Raw genomic sequence first — 26,268 nt, 5'->3', positions numbered from 1 at the left:
CTGTGCGATGACCAGTAGGTACCTTCGGTACCCGAGTGAGTAATGTTCACCGGTGAGGACGCGTCTCCCTTCGTACTTTTTCTATCTCCTTTCAAGACCGTGTGTCAGTGATACAGCCCTGAAGAGAGTACTTGTACTTCCACAGTAGCAGCTTTCTGGTGGCAGTTGCTTGCTGTAACTTGATGTGCCACTCTGTGCAATTGCCAGATTCCCATTGTGGAATGTGCTCGACTGGTTAATGTGTGATCTAGCCAATCTACGTCACACAGCATGGATCGGTGAACATTTCTGGGTGGTTTATATCTAGTCACACATTGGGCTTCATCAGATTACGAGGCCTTCTCAAGAAACAGACATCAAACGGCCGTCCAAACAAGACCAGTGTACTTTCACATGAAGAGAATTCCCACGCCGTTGATTTCAAGCTTCTTTCCCATCCCCACTAGCTGTTAGATCGGAAGAAAATTGCTTTTCTTCCTTCTCATATTGACTTTTGACACCGACTCTCCCTCTGAACATAGTTGAGCTAGTCCGTCACTAAGACTCAAGATGAACACGGAGACCCTATGAGTAACCATTTCCTTTTTCCCTTTTTGGCCTGAGTCCTGATCCAAGCCCACTCTGGTACGCATGTACAGCAGACAATTCCTTGCCAGTCACTGGCATGCCACCATGGAGAAATCTAAACGCTCCAGGGCGCTGGAGCCCAGCGACCTCCCCAAGATGCACACCTTGCACTCTTCGGAAGCTTTGCAGGCACTGCTCCAAGACCATATGAGCGATTGACTTGCTGCAATCAAACCAGCACTGAACCATTACAACACAGTTATGACTCTGTTTGAATCGAAGTTTGGTCCCACACTAGATTCAAATTGCGTTGGGGGGTTGCTCGGTGTCCTTGTACAGGTTCGTGATTACACTCTACTGGATTCCCTTTGTCTCGATCAGGGAAAGACTGAGGCCACATTGTGAGTAACTCGCCGCAGTGCGAGGAGGTAGTGCTTTTATAACGATGCTGGGATAGCAAGCACCTGCGGGACTATATGAAAGTTACGCGCTTGGAGCATGCAAGAAATATCTTCAGGCTCTCTGGGGCAATAACCCAGGCCAATCCGGAAGTTAGCCCAATATGTTATTGAAGGAGGCAGAGTCCTATTTAAAGAAAGGAGCCCCACATGCGACACCAACTGCGACGGAAGATGTGTGTAACCAACACATCAATATCTCGTGGCGCTAAATTGAATGGAGATATTGCCTGAATTGTAACTTGTCATTGAGTCCAAGGGCACAAGCGATGGACATCATTATGCTGGCAGGCTATCTTGCATGCAAGACGTTTATGCTGGTTGAATGTGTGAGCACTTGGGACTTTGAACGTCTTAATAAGGTGTTCCGTAAGCGGGTATCCTCACGATAAGCACATCCTTCCTGCGAAACTTTGCGTGATTGTACCAGATGGTTAGAATTAATTCTATGGCCTCTGAATGGAACGAATAATGGCGATGTCAGCTTGCAAATGCTCTGTGGTTAGTACGTAAGGGGTTGTGTGACCAAAACAGCCGCGCGAGACCGGCGGTGCTGTGCATGTAGATACGTGACTCCAGTCCAATTTCATGCTTATTACTGAATTCTAAGATGGGAAAAGTCCGACATGTAAATACCTTCAACCTTCTGAAGCAAAAGGATCCCATTCGTAGCATGAGACATATCATAGTCGTCGGTCGAATTCTGCAGGACATGGCATTTGTGAAGCATATGTATTCCATTTCCGATGTCCTTCGACTGATGCTCTCGCCCTCAGCAAAATCAGACTGAAACTGCTTTTCGGACTATCTTTTGGTGATAGAAGTTCTCGGTAGCAGCTTCGCTTGGGATTCATCCTCAGTGAGTCCTTCTTCATTACTGGATGATTATGAAGTGAAGTCTGTTCGGAAGTCATTCGATTTTACTATCTTTCAGCGTGGATTCAGGGGAGGAATTCTTGAGCATGGGCTCAGTAGACTCCACCAATTTCAAATTCAAGTCCATCTCCTACCCCTGGGCTGGGGTCGTGTTCAAACCTCCCCTGACTGTGCTGAGATCTCCGCCTGAACAACGCCCTAATGATCGCCCGGTGAACACGAAGTTGGCTTAAGTTCTAAATTCTTTTGCCGGAACGGCCGGGTGGCCAATCTTTTCTGCGAGGCCGTGCGGGTGACTTATATGATGATGATCAATCTCAGAATCTTACCATGGCCGCCGCGTCGACCGCTGCGGTGGACTTTCGTTGAGGTACAAGTAGCAGCATGTCAGCAATATGATTTCCTAAAACGAATCCATGTAGGCCCAAATCCCAGGCCAATAAAACTGTATCTGTGAACGAATTGGAGAGGGACTTATGCATGAGACTTCTGGGGCCACGGCCATGTGGCGCTGAGCGCTATCCCCAAACGGAAGATCTCACCTCCGGAGATTCTCGGCGTTGCTCTTCGTCATCACTACATGAGGGTGATTAATCATGTCCATGAGAACAACCCCATGGGACTTATGGAATACGAGGGGAGGTTAGCGACGTGGCTGGAAGATGTGTTTTTTTTTTGTGGAATCACTCACGTAGGCAGTCACACACGTGTACGTTCAAAACATCCGCCGCACAAAATCAACCTGATCAATAAGCACAATATTTTAAAATTCATGCACTGACTGATTTATAAATGGCATGGATCGTTAAACCTGTAAGAGAGGAATTCCTCGTGAGCGGAAATCAACGTTGCATACCTTTTCGCCGTCTGACAAACGCGCAACTTCTGTCGGGATTGATCCACAATGGTACTCCATTTCTTTTTATGTGAAGTAATCCAAACCAACCAAGGACCCCATGACTATTTCCGCTACCTCTTTACTCAGGTTTCATGGCTATCTCAGATCACTGAGGTGAAGATAACACGGTGAAATGCGTGGCAAGTACACCAACCTCATCAAACATGACCCAACTCCGGGCAGCGTGCCGGGGACCTTCTTCTCCGCAATGATACGTCAACATGCAGTCAGATGTCAATTCTATGGATCAATCACCGGTGAATGAAGGGAAGCGTAAGCAGATACGAGCGAGGCTGCTCAATGAGTCGTCTTGCTGAGGGGCAGCCAAACCCCGAATGTGCTTGGAAGCCGCTGGAGATCGATCGCCTTGGCCTTGCAAACGAGTAGAATAGCCATTGAAATTATACATATATCATCTTCTTTTTCCTTTCGGGATAAACAAATTGGTCGGTGATTTTGCTCAGATCCGTTGGATTTATTAACCATCGTGTGCTCATTAGCCAAGGAGTTCTGTCCGTTCCTCGTTCCTCATCCTCGCAGCGCAATATTGGATTTATCTGCAAGGACCTTAGATATGCAGGCCTCAAGCATGGATCGGGAATTGGGACAGGGAGCGGATGCACATTAATCGCATAGGTTAGCAATGGTACGTGGTTGCTATGGATCGTAGATCCTGAATGGCTTGGTCCGTCACCTGAGAGGTGGGCGTCAGCATCTGTGCTGATTATTTCCACTTGCGGAAAACGGGAGCGTTGTTCCTATATATCAACTGCAAAGCAATCACACAGCCAAGCCAAATGCCCCGAATCCATTTTATTGGAAGATGGTCAGCTCCTCATCGAGCATCGACACTCTGGGGCAGTGACAACTGTCAAGACGGCCAATCTCGAGACTTAGCGGGGACTACAACGCAGGATCCCCATGATGATCAGGCAAGGCATCATTGGTACGCAGACAAGTAAAGCAAGAGGGTGTTTGCCAGCGGCTGGTGTGCGCCAGGCTGGAGGGTCAAAAGCCGCCGGCCAGCAGAGCGTACCTACATGTAGATAGCCAAGAATGCGCATCAGCAGGAGTGCTCGGAGTTAACGAGAACGGCCAGGCACGGCATTGAATTGGCACAAATCGGTCCGGGTGGATATGGGAATTTCCATGATCCCATTTGAGAATTGCTGAGAAATTTGTCATCATGAAACAGCCAGCCACTTTGTGTGGCCGGCGCGGCCACAAAGAGAAGCCCAGAAGCGACACCGCGTGGCTGGCCTGTCGGAGATAGGGCTCATTACATGGTGGTGTGCAGCTCCTGCGCAAGCATTTTCCGTTTTCTGACAGTTTTCGACGGTGGACTGGCCCAGCTGATTCGCCTTCTTCATTGATGCCAGCATGTAGTTGCACACTTCTCGGGGCGAGAAGGGGGGGGAGGGTCCCAACCGAGGGATTTACGGTACGACGGCAGGAGCTGCATACGGTAAGCAAGCCATGTCCGGGTGCTTCGGAGGATTGTGACACCCGACCAGGAGACTAGGGCGGATCTCTAAAGGATTCGGGTGTCGTGTACGGTATCACATTAGCCTCCTTGTCGGCTACGAGCAGGCGCCTTCAGACAGCATCGCGCAAAGACCAAGCAGAGAGGATTGGACGGGGCAAAATGGCTGATTACCGTCTTCATGGTCGCCTGAGTGAAGAGACTGGCAGTGATTACTAAAGGCAGCAAAGCGAGGGCAATATTGTAGACTGTGTCTAGTCATGTATCTACCAAGTCGGGGAATTTTACAGCAAAAGGACCACAGGGCATGGCAAACTATCTGCTAGTCACCAGAGGAAAGTATGATCGGGCTTTGTACGACCCCAGCAGCCGCCACCCCGCCCCGCCGCGTCAAATGTGTTTGCTGACAAACATCAAAGGTGGGTACGGGGCACAGTAGACGGTATACGCTACTTTACGGCCGAGGATCTCGACGGTGACGGGGATGCCGCCGGTTGCAGGAGGTGATCGATCAATCACTGCCTACTTCTACATTTGAAATTAAGCCCTCCGTGGTCTGGTCTTGCAGTGAGTCGCTAAGCAGACTTGGAGTCACCTGCCTATTCAGATACCTCGCTGCCTTGCACGTCCAGTCAGAGGGAAGAACCAGGCGGCTACGGGTGGAAGGCTGAAGGCTGAAAGCTGAGGCATGAAAGGGAGGATTGTGACTGAAGGGAAACTGAGGTAGTAAGACCGAGACGGAGACGGAAGGGGAATGGCGCTGCCGAACAAACGAACAAACGGGTGTCAATTACGTAATCGACCTTCCCCACCTCTCCAGCGGCCGGCCACCTTGGCGTCTGTGGCCGTCGTTTAAAAACTCCATTTTGCGCTCCCCCCCCTCTTCCCACCGGAAATCCATCTTACATAAACACCACTCCCGACCCTTCCGCTGACTTAGCAGCCTTGCAAGGACTGGCACATCCAGTCAAAGTGTCAAGACTCAGGGTGCCGTGCCAAAGTGACATCCAGCTGTCGTCCTTCGGAGGTGAGTTGCCCAGTGGCCTGCGGCTGTCAATCAGTCATCAGTCATCATCACCACTCACCCAATCCCAGCCGTCGTCGCCCTCCGGCACGGTGCGCTCCTGTGCAGGCTCGCAGAGCACACTGCAGCATGGCACTGGCTAACATTGGCTAACACCTGCTTGAATCATCAGTCTGTCTTGCGCCACGCGCCCGTCTCGAGCGAGCGAGGGAGACCACGCGTCAATTCTTGGTCGTACTTGAAGCGGCCCCAATGACCATTGAGCCAGTCGCCTGTCACCACCACGACGACTGCCAAACTGCTTCTGCTACTGCCACTGCTACTGCTACTGCCAGCACTGTCAGCTCTTCGAAATCCACTCGCAGCACCCAGGCGAGAAAGCAGACTCATCTTGTGCATCTATCACCTCAATCAGTCGCCGTTCACTTGGCCCCAGTCTTCGGCCCTATCGGCAATACCATCATCCCTCCCCCCAGACAACGCCTTCTTGGACACTTGCATTTCATTTAGTCATCACACTGCTCGCACCCTCTCGGACTCCCTGGCCCAAGCTGCCCCAGTCGGTATCGTCGCCGACAGGTACAGTATTTATTTGACTTCTCAGGGCTCTTGTCGGTTTGGTCCTGGTCCTGATCCCAGTCCTGGTCCTGAGTCCTGACTCCTGACTCCTTGGTCCCGATCCTGGCCCCGGTTTTGTCTGTCTGCTTGCTGCTGCTGCTGAGTCAGAGTGAGCCTGCCAGCTGAGCGAAGCACAAGACTGCATCTCGACTTTGGCAGCAAGTCCAGCGCTGCGCAAGATGCAGGCTGCCAACAACAAACCTGGTGAGTACCCTTCATGTATTCATGTATCCGCCTCCTCACCTCCTCATCTCACCCATCTCCTTTCGGCACTGTCCCGTTTCGTCCTGTGCAGCCTACTGTCTGCGGTCTAAGTTGTTGCCTGCCTCGAGACGGGGACCAACGCCTATTTGCTCCTGGCCTAGCCCAGTGCACCCACCACCGAGCAAGCCGACCTACCTCGCACTCCACTGGCACTTGCTCGGTTTCCTCAGCTCCGCCAGCTGGGGTCTGCCCAGGTCATGCCATTCTCTGTGCCCTCATGTTCATGGTGTCAAGTGGGCCCTGGACATGCTGCTGTTGCTTCTGCTGCTGGTGCAGTCTGTCTCCCACTCACTCGCTGCTCGAAAGAGAAACGGAGAGATCAAGATTGCTGTGTGAGCAGATCGCGTCCGAGCGACTCAAGAGGACTCAGTCCACTTATACCTATCCAACCAGCACTTCTTACATAATTGTCATCCACCCTTCCACCGTTCCTACGCGACGAATCGTCAGGGTACCTTGACGGTACTATCCCACCGCGTCTTCCTTCTCCGCCAACACCGACAATAAGTAATCACAGCCCGTCCTTCACCATACTGCCCCAGTTGTCGTCCCGACATTATATCTGGACCGGGCTCTACTGCAGATCAGATCCGAACCGATCTCTCGCTGCTACTGCTACGCTCCAGCTTGCATCAGAGTCAGCCTCATCTCTCTCTCGCCTTGCCTGTTGAATGTACTCGCCAAAACGAGCCCCGTCTCCGTCAACACCATCCCGGCTTACCTCATCACCACTTCAACATCCCCCCTCTCCCATATTACCTCAGCTGCTACTGAGTCCCCCTTCACTCCCTTGTGTGCTGCACTTCTTTGCGGTTAGGCCAGGCGACAAGCGTCCGACCGTTTTCCTGAAACGGTAATAACCGACCCCGTACCTGTGCTTGACGAACCTCCCCCCCCCCCCACACCGGGACATCTGATCAATGCGCAGTCCTTCTAAGACGCCTCCTGCTCTCACTGCCTCGTGCGCTCCGCACCAACAGAATCTAGCAGTCACTGTTCAGGATGACTAGACTGAGTCACTATGAGCACGGGAGACGCTGGACTAAGCAGCCCGCTCTCTTCATATAGACAATTGCCCCCTGAGACGCTGCTGCCATGGCGCTGACATAGGTGCAATAGCAGAGACACGTGGACAGCCAGGGCGGATCGTCGCCTTCGAGCAGCAACGGTAACGCCGCAAGGTCATCGGTCGCTGCCGCCAATTCACATCCAAAGCTGGTCCCGCGGCCTCAGCCGGCGCCGGTCTCGTCGGTTACTCAGCCGCTGTCGCATGGTTTCAGCGACGCGACAACCCCAACCACAGCTGCTCCGGTCCTCGACCCTGAATTGTCCATCCACCCGACACTGAGGAGTCCTGGCTACGTTCCCACGCCAAATATGATGCCAAGCGGTGCTCAACCTCCCCCCGAGCATCCCAGCGCGGTTCCCATGCCGCCAAACTCGTCCGCTCCACTTGATGCCGAAGACCCAAATGCAGACGGACGGAAGGCCAAGCGGGAGCTGTCGCAATCAAAGCGCGCTGCCCAAAATAGGGCTGCCCAGGTAAGACTCACACTGCTCCATGCGCCAGCGAGTAGATGCGCGAGAGTCGTGCCGCCGATGCTACATCAATTTATATGTCCATTCGTACCGGGCACGTGGACTTGGATTTGCTAACCCGGTTTTCATAGCGAGCATTCCGTCAACGCAAGGAAGGTTATATCAAGAAGTTGGAGCAACAGGTTCGCGAGTTTGGTGAACTGGAGCAACATTACAAAAACATTGAATCAGAGAACTATGCACTGAGGGAGTACATTGTTCACCTGCAGTCTCGACTCCTGGATGCCCAAGTCGAACCTCCTCAGCCGCCCCCCGAACGTCAATCTCTCTGTGCCCCCAAGTCATGGCCTTCCTGAACAACCGGCACCTGTGCCTGCACAAGAGGATGCCCCTATGACTGATCCTACGCCCAACACCGGGGCCGCTACCGGAGCATCGACACTAGACGCCGTTGCGCAAGCAGTCCAGAGCCTGAGCCGGTCCGAGGCGGCATCTTACAAGACCGAGCCGACAGCGGCTGAGTCGCAGGCTGCGGAGGACGCACGCACGGCAGAGGAAATATCGAGACAACTGCAGCAAGCGGAAGCAGTTCCGGCGGCTAACATGTAGGGCATGATTAACGCCAGCGGCTACGTTATCAATCCGGAGTTGCGTGGAGAGTATCAGCAGGCCAACAGGCAGGCAAGAGTCGACGGTCTCTACCTGCCCTTTGCGCCATGAAACTCTCTCATTGGGGGTGGGGGCGAGGGCTACCAACATGGTCTTAGAAGCATGCCCATTCTTTTTTCTTTACAAGGGCTTGTGGTGTTTACGGTGTTCAGATGTGAGGTAAGAAGGGTATCGACAAACTTCTTGACTTTTTGAACGGGGGAAAGCACGATTTACGGAAGAAGATGCAGCTCTCTTATTCGTTGATAACAGTTTGAGAGCGGGTGAGGGGTCTGGCTTCAGTCTGCTGGTAGCATAGCAGAAATTGTATTTGTTAAGTATATCGATCTCGTGTGCCGTAGGGGCACTCGCAATCCTGCATGGAAAATGTGCTCCGACCACAGATGGACATGGGTCTTCCCAAGGGTTGGGACGCTGCAATTTTGGCACCTATAGGTGCTGGCCATTGGCGGACAGTCTACCAAGGTGGCTGCTTAACCATACCACCACCCACCACAAAGCGTTGTCTCCACGGGCTTAGTGATGAGCAGCATGTCCGCCCCTCAGATTCAAGAACGCAGCTGTCCCAGGACCAAAAGAGTTCCTGACGCAAAATGCTGGCAAGGGCAAAGATCACGCGCCTGGGGGTGCCACATCCTCTTCACCATCACGTTTGCCCCAAACAGGCCCCTCATGTGATCTCACCACATACAAAAGCGTCAGAATGAGTAATGAACTCCGCTTTCGTTCGCGGCTCTGATGACACATTCTGGCTGCACGTGGAAAGATTGGCGAGGTCAAGAAAGAGATACGAGAGCCCCCGATAAGACACCCCAGAGACGGGAACGGTTGCTGTCTCGTTGAACTCCTCGGGTTCGAAGTGGCTGGCGGGCGCGCAGCCTTGCCTGTCTGCGTCTCAACATCAGAAAGTTACCGAAGCGCAGGCATCCTGGCCATATTTGCGACCAAGAGAATTCGCCCTCGCCCGTTGGGTTGATTTTCTCTTCTGGGCGGTTGGTGGCTTTGTGTTGGCCTTGTCTACGATGGCAGCGAGAAACCGTTGCCGCAAGGAGGGGGAAGGGCGACTTAGCAGGCGGGGCTGGGATGGCAATGAATCTACGAGGCGGCGAACATTGGTCATGAAAATACAATCAAGAGACCATGGCCGAGGGAAATGCGAGAAGCGGACGGACGCCTTCAGGAGACGGCCACACAGTGTCGACCGTAGTAGGGCTTCAAATGTTCGTCTTCTCTTTCTCCATTAATTTCTATGCGCCGCTTTTCCTTTCCTTTTTTCCTCTTAACCAACACACATACCCGACAATGAACAGGCCACGGCCCTATTGTCTAGCACTTCTATCCCATTGAGCCTGCATCTCTCCGTCGTTCGATCCTCCCCCTAAGCTATCAGCAAATTCTTAAAGCACACTGTTGTCTCCCGGCGTCTCCTTCAGCCTTTCTCGCCACCGAGCGTCACGCGGGCGGTCTACTAAGAGAATGCATTACCGAGGTCATGATCCTGTACAGCGAACGTAAGCCACACCGCCATTTGATCACGTACGATAAGTCGTGAGGAATCTTTGCTTACCTTGAACCACTCCGGCCCCTTCTCGAGGTACTCCTCCCTCGTGACCCTCGCCCTCTTCCACTCGTCGGTGCCGGCCCAGCCCGCCGCGCCCTTCCATGCGTCGAGCACGGCATCCTTGGCCCTCCTGACTCGTATGGTCGACTCGGCCGGCAGCAGCGCCTGCAGGCCGCCCCTCAGCCGCTCGTCAAAGTTCTCGAAGAGCGTCGCGCCGCCCGTGAGGAAGATGTCCTTGAGGAAGTCGTTCCTGTCGATGCCCGGGATGGCCGTTAGTCGTTGCGTCAGGATGTCCCCCGCGATCTCGACGATGCCGGCCTGGTCGACGCCCGCGATGGCCCCCGGCTGGAAGACAACCTCCGGCACGCGGATGCGCTCCACGTTCAGGTGCAGCTGGTTCCGCTCCGCCTGGGTGCCGTTGTCCGGCCGCGGCCCGTAGCGCCACGCGTGGAGCATGGACTTTGTCCAGTTATTCTGCGCTTCGAGGGTGTGCTCGTAAGTGAAGTTCGGGTCGTACTTGAGGAGGTCCTCTTCGAGGTTCTTGATGGTGACGTCCAGGTTCTCCTCCTCGTCCTCGTCGTCGCTGTCGCCCTTGTTGGCGCCGACTGCGACGTTGCGGTAGACGCCCCAGTCCGCGTCGTCCGCGCCGAAGTCGTCGTCGTCTCCGCCTCGCCGGCGTTTGCGGCCTGTGGCGGCTGCTGGATTATCCGAGGCGAGGTTGGCCAGCGTCTTCATGCGCATCTGGCTGGCGAGGGACTTGCGGTTGCCTAGGTCCTGCTTGAGACGGTCACGGTCTTTAATCTTCCCGAGCGTCTCGAGGCGTGCCTGTCGTCGCTCATCTAACCAGGATTCCAAATCATTGGTGCGTTTCTCCTCGTCCAGGCGAGCCACCTCCGCAACTCGAGCCTTTTCGGCCTCTTTTTCTGCCTTGGCCCGCGCTCTTGCCTCGTGATTCGATTTGAGAAGTCGCTGGTGGCGCTTTTCTTTGAGTCCTGCATCGTCTAGTTGATCATCGGGAACTTCGAGCAGGTGGTACGAAGGCTCCTCGACTTGCTCTTCTTCGACTTCTCCGCCGAGGTCCTTTTGTCGGGCTCGCTTGATAGAGCCCTCGAGCTCCTTGATTATCTTCGCAAGCTGGTTCTCGTCTTTCACTTCGGCGTCGTCCAGGATACGCTTTGTCTCTTTCTTGTTCTGGTCGACAAGTCGTCGTTGGACATCCTTGTAGTACTCCAAATCCTGCTCTTTCTTCATCAACCGCTCAAGCCGCATCTTAGCGGCTTGCGCCTGCAGTCGACGACCACTCTCCTTCTTGCGCTCTGCGATCTTCGCCAGCTCCTCTTCCGATTTTTGAACGATGACTTCCTCCGTGTATGGGTATTGTATAATTCGTTCCCGGTCTTCGAGACCTGTCCAGTCGAGGTATGTCGCCAACTCGTTGTCGTAGTCCTTTGAGAGGTAACAGTGATCCCGCACCATGAACTCCGCCTGGGAGAGGTTCATTTTCCCGGGGAAATGGTCGTACTTGAGGCGTAGCAGCTTCATCAGGTAGTCGGCAGCGTGGTAGCCACCCCAATTCAGGCGGATAGCCTGAGCCAGCATCGGCTTTTGGCTGTAGACTGGTATCAAGTGTGTGGAACTGTATGAAGACGACACGACAAGGCCGGTTTTGCCCCCATTGTGTCGGTACGAGAACAAGGAGTCGATTCCGTAGGTCAAGCTCGGGGCGCCGTAGCATTCGAAGATAATCTCGGTCATAGCTGCCTCCTCGTCAGTGTTGTGTATCTTGCAGGGCACTTCCTGGCCCCAGAGACTCACACTTCCGCGAATATGGCAGATTCGCAACCGCCTCGGTCATGACGATGGGCATGTCGATGTTTCCCTCGACACCATTCATTCCCAGCTTGAGGAACAAGTAGTCAAGTACATGCTCCATGACATCCCAGTTGCTGACCACCCCCGTGCCCTGCTCAAACGCATTCCGTATGTGACCTCTTGCGGTGGTGTCGGAATAGCAGTCCAGCCCGGCGAAAGAGAATGTCTTTCCCAGCTTCCGGTCGCGGTATTTGGCCATGATGGGCGGTATGGAAAACCGGGGCGTGTCTTCGAAGTTCCATCCTGCGCGGACTGAGGAGGACCCTGTTCCCAATCGTCAGTGTCAGTGCCAGTGTAGCCCCGGCGCAGGTCGCGCAAACGGAGGAGAGGCATGAGGTGGTGTACCATTATCTATTACAATTGCAGCGCTGCCTTCCGGCTGTTGTAACGCCTTCTCGCGGCCGTCTGGCTGTGGCGGTATGATTTTCTCGAACTTGAGGTCCTTGACATGGTACGTCGTCGGTGGTGGGAGGTCTTCCCTCGGCCCTTTCGTCGCAGGGAGCGGTTCGTAGATCGCTGAGGGCGCCATTGCGATATCGACGGGTTGCGAACGGGTTGTGGTCCACGGCAGAGTTCACAGGGTATCACGACAGAAAAGAGGAAAGGAATTGGGACATATTTGGAGAGATAAATGGCAGAATTGGGACCTGTTGAAGCTTGGAGGGAAGGTGCCCGAGTATTTGTTGATGGTGAGCGCGAGCTGGAAGCTTGCCTCCCCTGCCTGCCGCTACCGTAAGGCTGGGCGCGTCCTCACGGCGGCCAAGGGTCGGCGGTTTGGTCTTCACTGTGAGGCTCATTGTGGGGTGACAAGCTGCAGCTCCAGTGTGGGGACAGCACCCGCTGTGTAAATCCCTAGACAGCCCAAACCTAACCCTGGCAACATCAACATGGCTTCGAACCAGGCTCTTTCCAGCTTCACAGTCAGAAAAATGAGAATTTCAATGCATTTTCAAGCCTTGTTTGTAAAAACCTTGGAAAAAAAGAAAAAAATATCTTGGTTCTTTGCCAAAGAGTCTGCCAACGAAGCCCTGCAGACACCCGGTAATGCTTAATGTATAGTAGCAACCAGGATTCACCCAACCTTTACTGGAAGAAGCAGAAAACCTGGCTTTTTACTACTGTGTGCGAACTTTTCAAGAATCGTTATTCAGATGTAGTTGTAAACAAGAAGAGTACACTCTCTTGGTCTGCTCCATGCAGGATTCTTATTTTCTCTGTTCGGCTGAAGTTAAGAGCAAGACCTGAGCGTCCCACAAGATGATAACCACCTACACACAGTGGTAAATATGCATATGTCCTTCCTACCTGGGTAATGATTGGGCTGATAAGAAGTATAGCAAAATATGATCATATTATACCAGTTATTTACACCAAATTCGAATCAAGATACAAATCCTTCCCGTAAAGATACTTGCTCTGGCTGAGCCAGTTTCATTCCGAGCAGTGGAGCTGGTCACCACATGGGAACCAGCTGGTAAAATATTCGAATTGGCTCCGAGAAGTTTTCTGGCCCACCAACTCGGCCCTTTGTATTACGGGTCGGGTCGCTTCAAATTATTAGAATGAATTTGCAAACCATACGGTCATTTTGAGTGGTTTTTGACGGAACCCACGTTCAACTCCAGTTGGACAGTGTTACCCAATTTTACCAATGTGTGCATAGTGCACCCGTATTGCAAGTCTCAAGGCTCAAGTCTGTCCATTATGTACCTGTTATGGCTCCGGTTCGGGTAGCACCTCAATTGTGTTTGTCCCTTCCCGTCCTGTGCACCACCAAGGTCCATACGAAGACGAGACCAGACGAACCCGGGACCGTCGGTGTGTGTGCAGGCCAGCCAGCTCAGGACCTTCGGCTGTAACCAAGCAAACTGGATGGTCGGACCCTCACATTTAATAGGACCATCCCCTGTGAGCACCGAAAAACTCCTTACTTGAAAGTATGTGTGTTGCCTCGATTAATGGAAGGAGCCATCCAGGGGGCAGGTTGAACATGCCAGAAGGAAACATCGGCCCCGGGCTGTCCATCCTGAGTTTGCTTTTAAGGCTTCTATCGTTCTCTCGCCCTTCATTCCCATTCCTCCTCATTTGTCTCTGAGTTTTCGCATCTTCATGGGCACAACACCTATCTGACCTGTGTATGAGCCACGGATTGTGTGTCTGGCCTGTCGATGAGTACCGGGCCTTATTTGATCTCCTCAGCCCCGTCGAATCGATAATCGCTTCCACTTGGCCAGAAAAAAAATCCCAAAGCCCATCCGATTCGCTTTCTCGAAGTCTCCATTCGCTTGAATTCCTCGAACCTCCGCTCGTCTTCGAACCCTCGAGCATCTGACCTGCCAGAGCCAGCAAGATGCTATCAACCATCAGTCTGGGTCTGCGTGGCCTTCAGGTACCTCGGCTCGACTCCGCATGCTTCAGCAAGGTATCCTAACACCTCCAGATGATTCTAGCCATTGCGATCCTCGGTCTGTCTGCCAGCATTATTAGCGACAAAGTCTGTAATTCAGAAGAGGGCTATTGCCTACCCGCCGAGGCGATCCTTGTGTTGGAAAACCTCGGACTCGGAACGATTCGCTACTGCACTTTTCTGGGTATATACGGCATCCTAATCGCTTCCGTTGGTGCTGCTTCTCTCTTCGTGGAGAAAATTCCCATGATCGTCCCTCTCGTCGGAGACAGCATTGGGGCCTTGTTTTACTTGGCCGGAGGCATCGCTTGGATAGTCAATCTCAGCAAGATACCAGCTTCCTGCAGCAGGATGAAGTGGCGGTTCTCGAATGCCTGGTATTCCGATTTCGCAACGAATACCTGCAAGCGTTGCGAGGCCGACCATGGCCTCGTGTGGGCCCTGTTCGCGTTCACAGCTGGCCTCGCCATTTGCGACTTCCTTCGGCGACGTGACCAGGCTCAAAGCTCCAGGTAGAGCACAGGCTTGTGGGACTTACGGGGTACAAGCAACTAAACATGCAGCGGGATTCATGGTAGCATGAAGTAGGAGGGATGCATGGCACAGCTTTGTACAAGGACATGTTCCCACAAGGGTGGTGTGAGTCGGGCTGTGGAAGACTCAGGCTGACGTTTTGAAGGCTGTGGACTGACAGTAATTATTACGGACTCGGAGGGGACCATGAGTACCAGTTCCTAATTGATATTGACGTATCAGGACTTATTGTGCCCTTGTGAAGTTTGTGAACCTGTCTTTCAGAGCCGATGAAGTTGCCCAGGTTCTTACGTAATGCTGCGTGCACGCCTCAGAACATCCATCATCAATCTCACCTGCTCCGACTTTCTTACATCCAAGAGGACCCCAAGAGGCTCAAAAGGCTATCATAGACCTTTAGTGTCAAATCACAATGAGAGGACTCAGAATCCTGAGGCCAGTATCTCGACCATCCCAACAACTGAAGCCCACCATCCCTACCCGATCATTCTCCAGGTCAGCCGCCATGGCAGCATCGCCAAAGTTCTCCGAGGGCTCGGACGAGCCGCGCCTGACGAAAGAGCTGGACGGGCTCCTGAGCAGCAGGTGGAACCTCACGGCAGATGGGCAGGGCATCGAGCGGTCCTTCAAGTTCAAGACGTTCGCCAAGACATGGGTACGGCGGACCCGACCAGAGCCTGCCTGCCTTTTGTTTTGCTCAACTCGCGGGAAACTAACGTCATAATTCCAGGACTTCATGACCGCCGTGTCATTGCAGTGCAAGATAAAGAACCACCACCCGGAATGGTCGAACGTGCGTAATGGGCATCACCCATCCCAAGCCTGTTCTTGTTCCCAGGCAGGCGGGGAAAGACACCCGCACTCATCATGAACTGACCGGGAGTAATAGGTCTACAACACAACGTTCATCCGCTGGACGACGCACAGCCCGCCGGGCCTGTCGGCCAAGGACACGGAGCTGGCTGCCCTCTGCGACGGGTACGCCCAGAGCTTCGGGGAGATCAAGGAGGAGGCCGCGCCTGCGGCGGCCCCGTCGTCGTCGTCTGACGGTCAGAGCTGTCAACTGAAGGGACTGGCAGACCATGTCGCATCTACGTCCGGGGACTGCTGCACGCCGAAGAAGTCGAGCTGAGAACCAGAATGGGGCGGCCTCGTACTTGACAGGGGATCACAGACTACCTGATGGATTGCGTTTGTGTATCCTTCGGTCATTGTATTACTAGTATTATTCTAAGCGGTGCCGAGCGAGAGGCGGCGGGCTAACTGCTATGTACAGGCGGAACTAAGCTCCTGAGGACGCCACCCTCTCTATCACGCTCGCGATCATATGTGTTGCCCCGCGACGGAGGCAGTCATTCGGCTGAGTCGTGCGTTGTTCTAGATGTGTTCTAGATCCTCGTTTCCAGTACGTCGTGTGACGTGCTCAACACGTCCATCTGCGTGGCTTTCCTGTGGAGGAAATGCCAAATTTCCCTTTATATGAAGTCGACAATGGTCCGCACGTGGCGGGATAAAGACTCCAACTTGGTGAGGCACTTATTGCGTCTTCCTGGCACGGATGGCAGCCAGCTTCTTCTCCCTGCGGGCCTTGCTCGCAGCCTCGCCGGCCTCGGTGTCCAGGCAGTAGTCCCACCAGCGGAAGCTGGAGGCGTAGTTGCCAATGAACTTCTCGTGGTGCATGTCGTGATGGTCGGCGCCGGCCCAGACGGGCAGGAAGTGTCGCAGGCTCCAGGGGAAGTCGTAGCCCGAGTGCGCGTCGATGGCCTGGAACAGACGCAGGACGATCCACACGTACATGGTGAAGAGGTGGAGGTCACCGGTGAGCGAGACCCACAGGATGGGGGAACCGACGGTACCGATGGCGAGGAGCATGACCTCGATCGGGGAGGCGTACTCGGCGGCGAGGCCGAAGGGCGCGGAGTAGGTGTGGTGCAGCTTGTGGATGTTCTTGTAGAGCGGGCCGTAGTGCAGGGCACGGTGGAACCAGTAGTGCCATGCGTCCTCCATGATGAAGAAGATTGCGATCTGGTAGGCCATCTTGAAGACGCTGGGGAAGGGCACGCCGTAGTCCATGCCGAAGAAGGTGGCAATTGGGTGGAAGAGCCAGATCTGGGGGAGCTCGACGGTGACATGAGAGAGGAAGACGAGGGCGGCGCAGTCGAACTGCTCCTTCCATGTCGGCAGTTTTTGCTGTGGGCGCGGGTTAGTTATGTTAGGCCATTTCTCTCTCGACCACAAACTGCTCGGAGCACACTCACGTTCTGGATCTTGTACTTGTTGAAGGCGGGTATGGCGTCGACTATGACCCAGGGCAGACAGCGGCCGAAGTAGACGATCTCGTGCATCATGAAGGACATGATGCCGGTGGCGAGGGTGTCATTTTGCATGTACAGATACCACGAGGCCCAGAGGCGCTCTACTACGCTAAGCTGGACATGGATCTTGGACACCTCCTCGAAGACGGAGAAGTAGTCGGCTGGTGTTGTCGAGTTCAACCCACTGGCGACTGTGGAGTTGATGGCAGAGAGCGTCGTGCTCCTGTGGAGGCATTGAGTATTAGTCCCGTGCGCGCTTTCGGAGTTTCGGATCGAAGGGATGCTTACACGACGGTGGCCATGGTGAATGTGTTCTCTTCAGCTAGAGAGAGCGGCCTGGAAGAGAGCAAGATATGAGTTGGGTCAGGTCAGGTCAAGAAGGGACACTGTCGTGTTCGAGGTGCAAGGCGGTGTTCTGTGTGTCCTCAACAATCCTGAACTTGTAGAGGCGAGCCGTGCAGATGAGGAAGATAACCTACAGGTTCTGCCAGGGGCGTTTTATTATTTGGGGCCCGAGGGACCCCTGCTAGCTAGCGACGGAGCTTGCGCTGGCCGGGGTGGAGGGGGGGGTCAGCCAATGGTGACCCACTCAATCTCAGAATGAGCAGATGGCCCAGAGTGCGATTCCGTCTTCCGTCCAGCACTAGCCCCAGGAACATCCATCCTGGTGCTGCTTCTGGCGTCCTTCTCGCCCCCAGCACAGCCTGGCACCTGCAGATCGGGAGCAATCTTGGGCCCATGATTGGCAGTGGAAAAGCCTGTCTCGCTCCCCCAAAAGGGCTGCTTCATGCCACCACCTTTCGATGAGCCGCTCAATTGGGTTCGCGCCGGTTCGAAATCTTCTTGCAGCGCTGCTAACCGCAGCTGCAGCTGCCGGGCGGTGAAGGTTCCGGCTCGACTGAGGTCCCTGCGATCGAATGTTTGTGGTCCTCCTCATCCAGTGAACCAGTCCGACCCGCCAGATTGGATTTGACAAGTTTGCAATTACTCCATATCCGCCTAGACCAGATCCAGACACCAAGACTCTCCTGGTCTATGAACTGCCCTGTAGAAAGACCAAGGCAAAGACACAGACCCTTTGTCCTATTTCTGAGAAGTGGTGGCTTGTCCCATCTTCTCCAGCCAACCAGAACCCGCCCGTGGCCACCTTCGTCAAAGAAGGTGTGCAGTGAGGCTCTGCGGCGTTGCTGGAGGTTGATGACGTCTGCCGTCCGTCTCTCGTCCCCTTGAAAGTTTGCCAGCTGTTTGCCAGCGCCAGACCAGACCACGTCGCTCTGGCCCACATTACACAAACCAAACACACAGAAAAGCCCAACAATCTCCTCATTCTATGGATCTATGGAGATCCTGTTGTCTTTCTTATTAATGTCCCTGTCAGGCTGTGTGGTTTCTTTCTAAGCAAGCATCCGGTTGTTCCTGCTGTTTGTTGACCGCGTCAAAGCTCCCAGCTGAGGAGCATTCACGTACGGTTGAGGTCACAAGAGACCCGCTCTAAGCTGAGCTCCCATTCCACCGGATGAGCGAGGCCTGGGAGGTGCCTCTCCAGCAACCCACTCTTTCCTTCCATTGATCTTCTTTGCCTTCCTCGGTTGTGCTGTCTTCCGAGGGCTAATCTTGCGTGGCCTGATCGGACCTATCGCCACCTTCCGCGCGTTGCAGGACCCAAGCCCGCCCATCCATCTGCCGTCAGCCTCACACCCTTACGAAAGCACGGAGCAGGAGCAGGAGCACGGAGCACATTCCGGTGATGCCTTACGGGTACCGTTGAGGTCAAGATGTCGATTGTGACCGAGTAAGTCGAAGCTGTGCCCAACCCGGCCAAGACTCATCACGTATCCCGAGACACCTCGCTACATGGAGAAGTCCCTCACTCCAGCCAGGCTAGCAGCTTCCATGCTGCATGTCTCCTGCATATCTCATTCAGTACAACCCGTCTCTGACACTTCCGCAGCCAAGTTCGGCGCGTCGACGCCCAGATAGACCGTATCCTTCTGAATCCCCTGGTTGATACGGAAGATGCTGTTGAGGAGCAGGATGACGGTAGCACCGAGATCGGCGCCCGCAGCACAGCCGCGGCCGACCTCTCATCCCCGAGGGTGAACGATCTACTGCGCATCGTGAAGCGACTCTCAACAACATCTACTATCATACTGCCTGCTGCGAGCATCACCGGGCTTCTTCACCAGTCCGGCCTCGCTACTGCCGATGAGCGTCCAGACGTTCTCGAGGCCAAGAGCCAGTACGAGTACGAGGTCGAGTGGCTACTCGTCAGCAAGGCCACCACACAGACCTATGGATTGATTTTAAACACCTTCCTGGACCAGATCATCCCTCTCAGTCATGACATCTGGTACTGGGACCAGGTTCTAGGGTCGTATACTTACAGCAGTCTCTACGCTGCTCAGACGTCGCCCATGCGCTGGTGGACATGGGGCAAGGACGTCTATCAGGAAAGCAGAATACGTTCAACCTTTTTGCGGCGTGCCAGCTTGTTCAGCAGGTCACCACAGTCGGACAACGACGGTTTGGCCCAGCGATGGGCCCGGTTTTATTCCATCGTGCGAGAGACCGTGATGGAGCGGTCCCTCAAAGATGTGCAACGCAAAATGTTCTCTACGGTATCCTTGTGCCGATCCGAAGCCAAGCAGAAGCAGCTACAACTCAAGAGGCTGCGCGAAATGACGGCGACCGGGTTGGGCGTCTTGGTGGATGAAGGTCTTAACTTTGAAATCGACGACGAAAAGAGCGACGTCCGCGACCACAGCGCCGAGTTACGAGGTGTCGTGGAGCGAAGCGTCGCCCTTATGGACCTGGTACTCCGAGATGCATCGAACCTGGAACATCGCGTGTCAGAGTTCGAGGACAAGGTTTTCGCCGGAATCGAGGAGGACCCTGATTTGTCGATTCATGCCGATGAGATGGTCAACAAACCTGCCATCGTGGCAAGGAGGCTGCTCTCTATCTTGGAGGACCGCATTCCGGGACACGTTGTAGAGACGAACAAGATCGTGGCCGCCAACGGCCGTCCGTCACGACTCGTCAGGTACTGGCTCCCCATGGGCCTGCTCTTGGTATCATCCTCCACGCTCCTCCGCATTCTGGCCAACCGCAAAGCCGACATCATCGACTGGATCCGAGACCTCGGCGTAACAACGCGAGACTTCTGGTTCAACTGGGTAGTCGAGCCGGTGCGCAAGGTAGTTGGCACGATTCGACATGATTCCCAATCCGAGATCGCCATCATGAGCCGCGACAGCTTGAAGGCCGACCGCGAGAGCCTGGAGCGGATGGTGGTGGACTTCGCGGTCGACAAGCCCAGCCTTGCGGAATCCTCTTCCCCCCTCACCGAGACGCAGATTGCCGAGATCCGCGACAAGGTCAAGGAGGGCGATGTTACTCCCGTCCTCAAAGCGTACGAGAGAGACCTCCGGAAGCCCTTTGTCGGGGCTGTGAAGGGCGACCTGGTCAGGAGCCTCCTGATCCAGGTGCAGAAGACCAAGGTCGACCTCGAGGTGGCTATCAGCGGGATCGACGCCCTGCTCAAGTCGCAGGAGCTGGTCTTTGGGTTCGTGGGCCTCACGCCGGGTATCCTCGTCTCCATCACGGTGCTCTCGTACCTGCGTGGCGTGTTCCTGAGCAACCGCAGGGGCATCCGGCAGCAGGGCGAGCGCGTTGGCCGGTGCGTGAGGACGCTGCGCAACATCGACCGCATCTTCACCGAGGCGACACCCGTCAACGGCATCCTGGGATACAAGGACCACGGCCTGCTGGTCACAGAGGTGCACACCCTGCGGAACCTGGTGCGGGTCGGGAGGTTCATGCCCCGTGAGGTTGAGAGCGAGTTCCTTGAGGACCTCGAGGACGTGGCGAACGGCAAGGGGATCCAGATCCAGGTCAGGGCGCTGGACAGGATCCGGTGGGCTTATGCCAGGTGGTTGCGTGCCAACTAGACAGACTACCAAGGGCGAGCTGCAGTTGTTACAGAGCGTGGGTTGAAGGTGTGGGTGCACACAGGGGAGATCCAAAGAAAATATGTAGAGGATGTATGACACAATACACAAGCATGACAACAATACACAAGCATGACAACAATACACAACAATCAGCTATCTGCTTCTCAAGTGCCTGAACACTACGGCTCTGCTGTCAGGTATCACGACCTCGGCCCTCACTTGTCCAAGGGAGAATTGCCCCTATTGTCCCAGGACTTACTCGAACGCGCATGTTCTTATCGAAATATGGCAGCAGCCAAATATTTACTTGCAACGAAAATTAACTGACTCAGACAGAACCATACGTTCCCATGGTGATGTGTCTGCGAAATCGACCACTGGATGCTGGGATCTGCTTGCCACCCAACGTGCTGGCATGTGATGTTTGTTCGCCCTCTGTCCTCACAGGTACAGCAACCGTAGACTATGAACTAGCGATAACGGTTATTTCAAACTTTTGACGATCAGAGCATGTCTGGTCATGGGAACCAAGCTCGCAAGGGCTCGCCGCTCAGAGTGTCGAACGCGTGGCGTCAGTGGCTTGGATGGCCGGCCTCGGTAGAAGGGTACGCCTCAAATGGCCGTCCTGACATGACAAGGGCCAGGAAGGGTGACCGCGGCTGCCTTGGGAGATTGGATCGGTACCTATGTTGTCCTGGGGAGGTCCTGGGCACAAGTCGATCTGGACTAGACCTCAGAGTCGGGAGTACAGTAAAAGTAGCAGGAGTTGTGTGTATTTTGTTGCAGTTGGTGGGTGGCCAGTAGTTGGCTATGTACGGGTACCCCTGTGCCCAAAAGCCAGATGGAGAATGGAGAAATGGAGATTCTGGAGACTCATCCCCCCCAAGGCTAACTAACACGTAACTCCAAGTGACACGGCTCAACCGCAACCCAACGCATCCACCCATCTTCGTGTACTCCGAAGCGGCAGGCGCCTCCTCCACTGCAACATCCACCGAACACTTGGAACCTGGCATCTCTCATCGACCGCCATCTTCGTCCGCCCTGAGGCTTCCTCACAACCTTCTCTCCTGCACAACATCTGCGAGCCCCGAACCTTGTCCCACACAGTACCTACTCCCTACGACCGTCTCTCATCAGTCTCTCTCTTGCTGACGCCGTTTCGGCTGGTAGCGAACCCGACAAGGCAAAAGGGACGCCAAGACAGACCAGGGCCACCCATCCCACCTGGCCTGCCTGCTACTGCTAGACCATCCTATCCTGGATCCATCATCATCCCTCCTTGCACAACCGCCAACTGCCAACTGCCAACTGCCTGCCCTCCTCTCCGTCCGTCGCTCACTTCCTCCTCCAACAATCGACCGACACTCCCTAGAAAGACAGCATCCCAAGCGGTGCTCTGACGTCCTCCACAATGGCGAGCAACAGGAATTATGACTTTTTGGTATGTGACCCTGGGTCCACCGCAGTCCAGAAAGAGCCACGTCCACGTTCTGTCCCACCCACATGTCACCGAATGCGATAAGCGCAACGGTGACAAGCCGACACCTTTCCCTCCCTCCAGCCACGAGCACACCACCAGACAGACAGTCAGACAGTTAGGCTCTTTCAGCGAGTCAGCTCGGCCTTCCAGTCAACAATAACCAGATCATGCCTCCAAAACAACCCTCGTTCCAGCACCCAACCCGACTGACCTTCTGCTACCCCTGACAGATCAAGCTGCTGCTCATCGGCGATTCCGGCGTGGGCAAGTCCTGCTGCCTGCTGCGCTTCAGCGAGGACTCGTTCACGCCGTCCTTCATCACCACCATCGGCATCGACTTCAAGATCCGGACGATCGAGCTCGATGGCAAGCGGGTCAAGCTGCAGATCTGGGACACGGCCGGCCAGGAGCGCTTCCGCACCATCACCACCGCCTACTACCGCGGCGCCATGGGCATCCTGCTGGTCTACGATGTCACCGACGAGAGGTCCTTCAACAGTACGTGCAGCTGAGCAGGGGGGGATGCATCAGGGTGTGCACCGTGGGGCGTCTGGCACGCAACTGCACACATGAGACGGGGACAGTGCTAACCGTGGGGATTTTGTACAGACATCCGGACCTGGTTCGCAAACGTGGAGCAGCACGCCACCGAGGGCGTCAACAAGATCCTGATCGGCAACAAGTGCGACTGGGAGGAGAAGCGCGCCGTGTCCACCGAGCAGGGCCAGGCCCTCGCCGACGAGCTCGGCATCCCCTTCCTCGAGGTCTCGGCCAAGAGCAACATCAACATCGACAAGGCCTTCTACAGCCTCGCCTCCGACATCAAGAAGCGCATCATCGACACGTCCAAGAACGACGTCGCGACGGGCGGCGCCGGCGTCAACGTGGCCGGCAGCTCTGAGAACTCCGGGAGCAAGTGCTGCTAGAGCACGCGGTACGGCGGTTTGGGATGCTCGGGTGCGGCGGGGGCTCGAGAAGGCTCGGCATGTTACTGGGGAGCACGCTTATTTGCTGACCAGCGTATGGGGACGAACAGCTCAACAACAGGACTGCCGGTGGAATTGCGATGTTGAGAGATACGAGGGACTGTCGATGATGGCCTGCCTGCGTTTTTTCGATGCAACTAGGCACTGAGGAACGGGGCGGGTGCACACAAAGAACAGCACAGATCAATCACGGACCCTTGGGAACGGGGCAGGAGACGGACAACGGACAGAGGGCGCTCCCGCGAGCGCTACAAAGGCGCCACTCTTCACGGAGCAGTCGGTGATGGCCAGGGGCTGTGTGTGGGGGTCCAGAATAGGGGGCCCAGGTCAGAGCGGCGGAACTCGATGCTTCCTTTAGAGAAAGAGAGAGAAAGGGAAAAGAACGCGAGCGAGCAAAGAAAGAAGAGTCACCTTCACCCACCTTTCTTTCTTTTTTATTTTATTTTCCCGCGGAGGCAAATGGCAAGTGTCTATACTCGGAAGCAAACGGAGTTAGTGGCTATATCTGGGTTGCAAATACATTTTGTTCCAAAAAAGAGATGAAATACCGCGGAAGGATATCCGGACGAGTTGCTTGTGGTCGTCGCTCTGGATCAGGTATTCGGAGGTGTTGTGCTTGGTGTCTTGAAGTGATTGTCTGATCGTGATGTTTGGCAACGTCACCACATATGTAGCAGGGTGTGTTGTGACGATTGATGCTGGGAGCAACTAAGCCAGTGCTGAATGCAGGCTCGGGGAGGTACGAGACTAGGCAGGAGTGGCTACCAGCAGCGGCTACCAGGAGCTTATGAGGTCGGGGCCCGGTCTTAGCACAACCGGAGTCTTGCGAGACAGTTCATGGAGATTTGAGTGGTGGTTAATTCTCGAACGAGACCGTATCGGCTGGCCGAGAGGCATCGTATGCGTCAAGTCACCATCAGTGCGCAATGTTCCGAAATATCGCATCTGGAGGGTCCGCACGGTTTGGGATGACTCGAAAAGGATCGCTTCTGTCTCTCTGCCTGTATATCTGGGGGGTATCTCGTCCCGTTTCATGCATGTATGGTCTACAAAAAAGATCAAAAATATACAGATCGGCCCGTAAATTCTCACATGATCGCCACAGCATCAACTACAACGCTCCTGTCAAGCAGCGCATCGTACACAACCCGCTTGTGCCAGCACCTGACGAACCGCCTCGCGATGGCAGGCTGCGTGAAGGTCAGGACGAACCGCCTGAAGCGCTCGTTCCGGTCCACGCCCGCATCACCACTGCCGTCCTTGCGGGGCGGCGGCGCGGCGAGAGGGGCCCCGGCGAGCTCCTCGTGCAAGCCGTCGATGTCGCCGTCGTCCAGCTCCAGGGCCACGGGCACGGGCTCCGCCTTGACGGTGATCTTGTAGTGCTCCGAGATGAACTTTGGCTTCACGGGCATGATGCCCTCGGACAGGTTGGCAAGCATCCAGGGGGCGCTGCGCTCGCGCCCGTCGTCCCTGAGCGTCAGCCACAGCTCGTCGGCCGTCAGGCCGCCCTGGCCCTCGCCGTGCTGCCCGTCTGGCGACGTCAGCTTCAGCAGCACCCGCGCCGGCGTGCTCCCCTCGGGCCGCAGCGTCGGGAGGACGTCCGCGATGTTGGACTTGGCCGCGAGCTCGCGGACCAGCTGCGTGTTCCACATGCGCACGCTGATGGACGGCGTGATGTGCGGCGAGCAGAGCGTGAAGGACCGGACGGCCGCCCTCTCCTCGTCGGTCAGGAAGGGCTGGGGCGACGCGGGCGCCTGGTCCAGGGAGCCCTTGGCGACCTCCCGGCCCGAGTCGGCCGGGGCGTGGAGCATCTTGCGGCTCAGCTCGTGGAGACGCCAGACCTCGTTCACGTAGGCTAGTGCGGACGGTCGGGTGTGGAACATGAGGTAATACTGGCCCAAGGGCTCGTAGCTGATGGAGTCGTGGGCCTGGATGACCTTGACCAGGCCGCCGGCCCAGCCTTCCACGTGTTGGCCCTCGGGTGCGACGCGATAGAAGTCTGTATCCATGAGCGACGGGCTCGTCCCGGAAATCACCACCACCGTCGAGTGGGATCCGTATTCTCCAGGTTTGGGCCCGCTTGATTGGTCCTGCCCTTCTTCCGACATCCAGTTGCGGACTTGATTCCGCAAGGAGACCATGACAGAATCCTCAGGCGGGTGTAGTAACTCATGCGTGGCGCGAGGCAACTCTTGTTCAATGTTTGCCGTCTCTGATTCCGCCTGTTCTGGGAAAAGCTGGCGGAAGATTGATTGGTCATGTCTGGAGTTCAGACCATCTTGATGGTCCATCTCCGGCTCATCACGTTGATTCACGGCGCTTGGCTCTCCTCTTTTCGCTGCCTTCTCGGCAATTTTTAGTTTGGAGTATTGCTGCCCAAAGCCAGCACCCTTCTTTCGCTCTTGCTCCTCGAAAAGCTTTTCAAATATGGAGCGATTGTCTGGAGCTGGAGGCTGGGTCGGTTCACCAAGCCTGCTACTGTCATGTTTAGAGGCCGACGCATCCTGCATATCTACCTGGAGTGAATCTTGCGGTGCCTTAAGGTCCATATCATTCGTCGCTTTGCCTTCCTCCAGATCTGTGGCATCAGGCTTGATCGGAATTGAGCCGGAGACTTCGACTGGTCCTTCCTGGGGCTGCTCTGGCTGCAACTCAGTCTCGTCTTTGATCTGCAATTCGCTCATATGGCTTTCCAGTGATTTGGATTTGATTTCGGAAGGCTGTGGGCTCCTTGGAATCTTCCCAGGAGTCGATCTCCAGG

General features: G+C 55.1%; 7 protein-coding genes across 7 annotated transcripts; 4 read left to right on the top strand and 3 right to left on the bottom strand.

Moving 5' to 3' along the window:
- Positions 1-5,558: 5,558 nt before the first annotated feature.
- On the top strand, positions 5,559-8,336 carry INS49_000125 (uncharacterized protein; the record flags this gene model as incomplete). The annotated part of the gene is made up of 4 exons (XM_043160963.1): positions 5,559-5,645; positions 7,308-7,730; positions 7,859-7,977; positions 8,033-8,336. The coding sequence occupies 4 exons, from the start codon at positions 5,559-5,561 to the stop codon at positions 8,334-8,336; spliced, it is 933 nt and encodes a 310-aa protein (XP_043029469.1).
- A 1,489-nt stretch (positions 8,337-9,825) lies between these two features.
- On the bottom strand, positions 9,826-12,358 carry INS49_000124 (uncharacterized protein; the record flags this gene model as incomplete). The annotated part of the gene is made up of 4 exons (XM_043160962.1): positions 9,826-9,861; positions 9,964-11,714; positions 11,773-12,093; positions 12,175-12,358. 4 exons carry the CDS (start codon positions 12,356-12,358, stop codon positions 9,826-9,828), a joined length of 2,292 nt encoding a protein of 763 aa, XP_043029468.1.
- Positions 12,359-15,275: 2,917 nt separating this feature from the next.
- On the top strand, positions 15,276-15,902 carry INS49_000123 (uncharacterized protein; the record flags this gene model as incomplete). The annotated part of the gene is made up of 3 exons (XM_043160961.1): positions 15,276-15,425; positions 15,501-15,563; positions 15,660-15,902. 3 exons carry the CDS (start codon positions 15,276-15,278, stop codon positions 15,900-15,902), a joined length of 456 nt encoding a protein of 151 aa, XP_043029467.1.
- A 404-nt stretch (positions 15,903-16,306) lies between these two features.
- INS49_000122 (uncharacterized protein) lies at positions 16,307-17,387 on the bottom strand (the record flags this gene model as incomplete). The annotated part of the gene is made up of 3 exons (XM_043160960.1): positions 16,307-16,960; positions 17,029-17,308; positions 17,374-17,387. 3 exons carry the CDS (start codon positions 17,385-17,387, stop codon positions 16,307-16,309), a joined length of 948 nt encoding a protein of 315 aa, XP_043029466.1.
- A 1,473-nt stretch (positions 17,388-18,860) lies between these two features.
- Positions 18,861-21,035, top strand: INS49_000121 (uncharacterized protein; the record flags this gene model as incomplete). The annotated part of the gene is made up of 2 exons (XM_043160959.1): positions 18,861-18,877; positions 19,037-21,035. The coding sequence occupies 2 exons, from the start codon at positions 18,861-18,863 to the stop codon at positions 21,033-21,035; spliced, it is 2,016 nt and encodes a 671-aa protein (XP_043029465.1).
- Positions 21,036-22,452: 1,417 nt separating this feature from the next.
- On the top strand, positions 22,453-23,447 carry INS49_000120 (uncharacterized protein; the record flags this gene model as incomplete). The annotated part of the gene is made up of 3 exons (XM_043160958.1): positions 22,453-22,482; positions 22,752-23,019; positions 23,131-23,447. The coding sequence occupies 3 exons, from the start codon at positions 22,453-22,455 to the stop codon at positions 23,445-23,447; spliced, it is 615 nt and encodes a 204-aa protein (XP_043029464.1).
- A 1,148-nt stretch (positions 23,448-24,595) lies between these two features.
- INS49_000119 (uncharacterized protein) lies at positions 24,596-26,191 on the bottom strand (the record flags this gene model as incomplete). Its single annotated transcript, XM_043160957.1, has 1 exon — positions 24,596-26,191. The coding sequence occupies one exon, from the start codon at positions 26,189-26,191 to the stop codon at positions 24,596-24,598; it is 1,596 nt and encodes a 531-aa protein (XP_043029463.1).
- Positions 26,192-26,268: the final 77 nt, after the last annotated feature.

Source organism: Diaporthe citri (assembly GCF_014595645.1).
Source record: "Diaporthe citri strain NFHF-8-4 chromosome Unknown scaffold_1, whole genome shotgun sequence".
In the NCBI taxonomy this organism is placed as follows: Eukaryota; Fungi; Ascomycota; class Sordariomycetes; order Diaporthales; family Diaporthaceae; genus Diaporthe; species Diaporthe citri.
The sequence above is the reverse complement of the archived record's forward strand: the minus strand, read 5'-3'. Positions and strand labels throughout refer to the sequence as shown.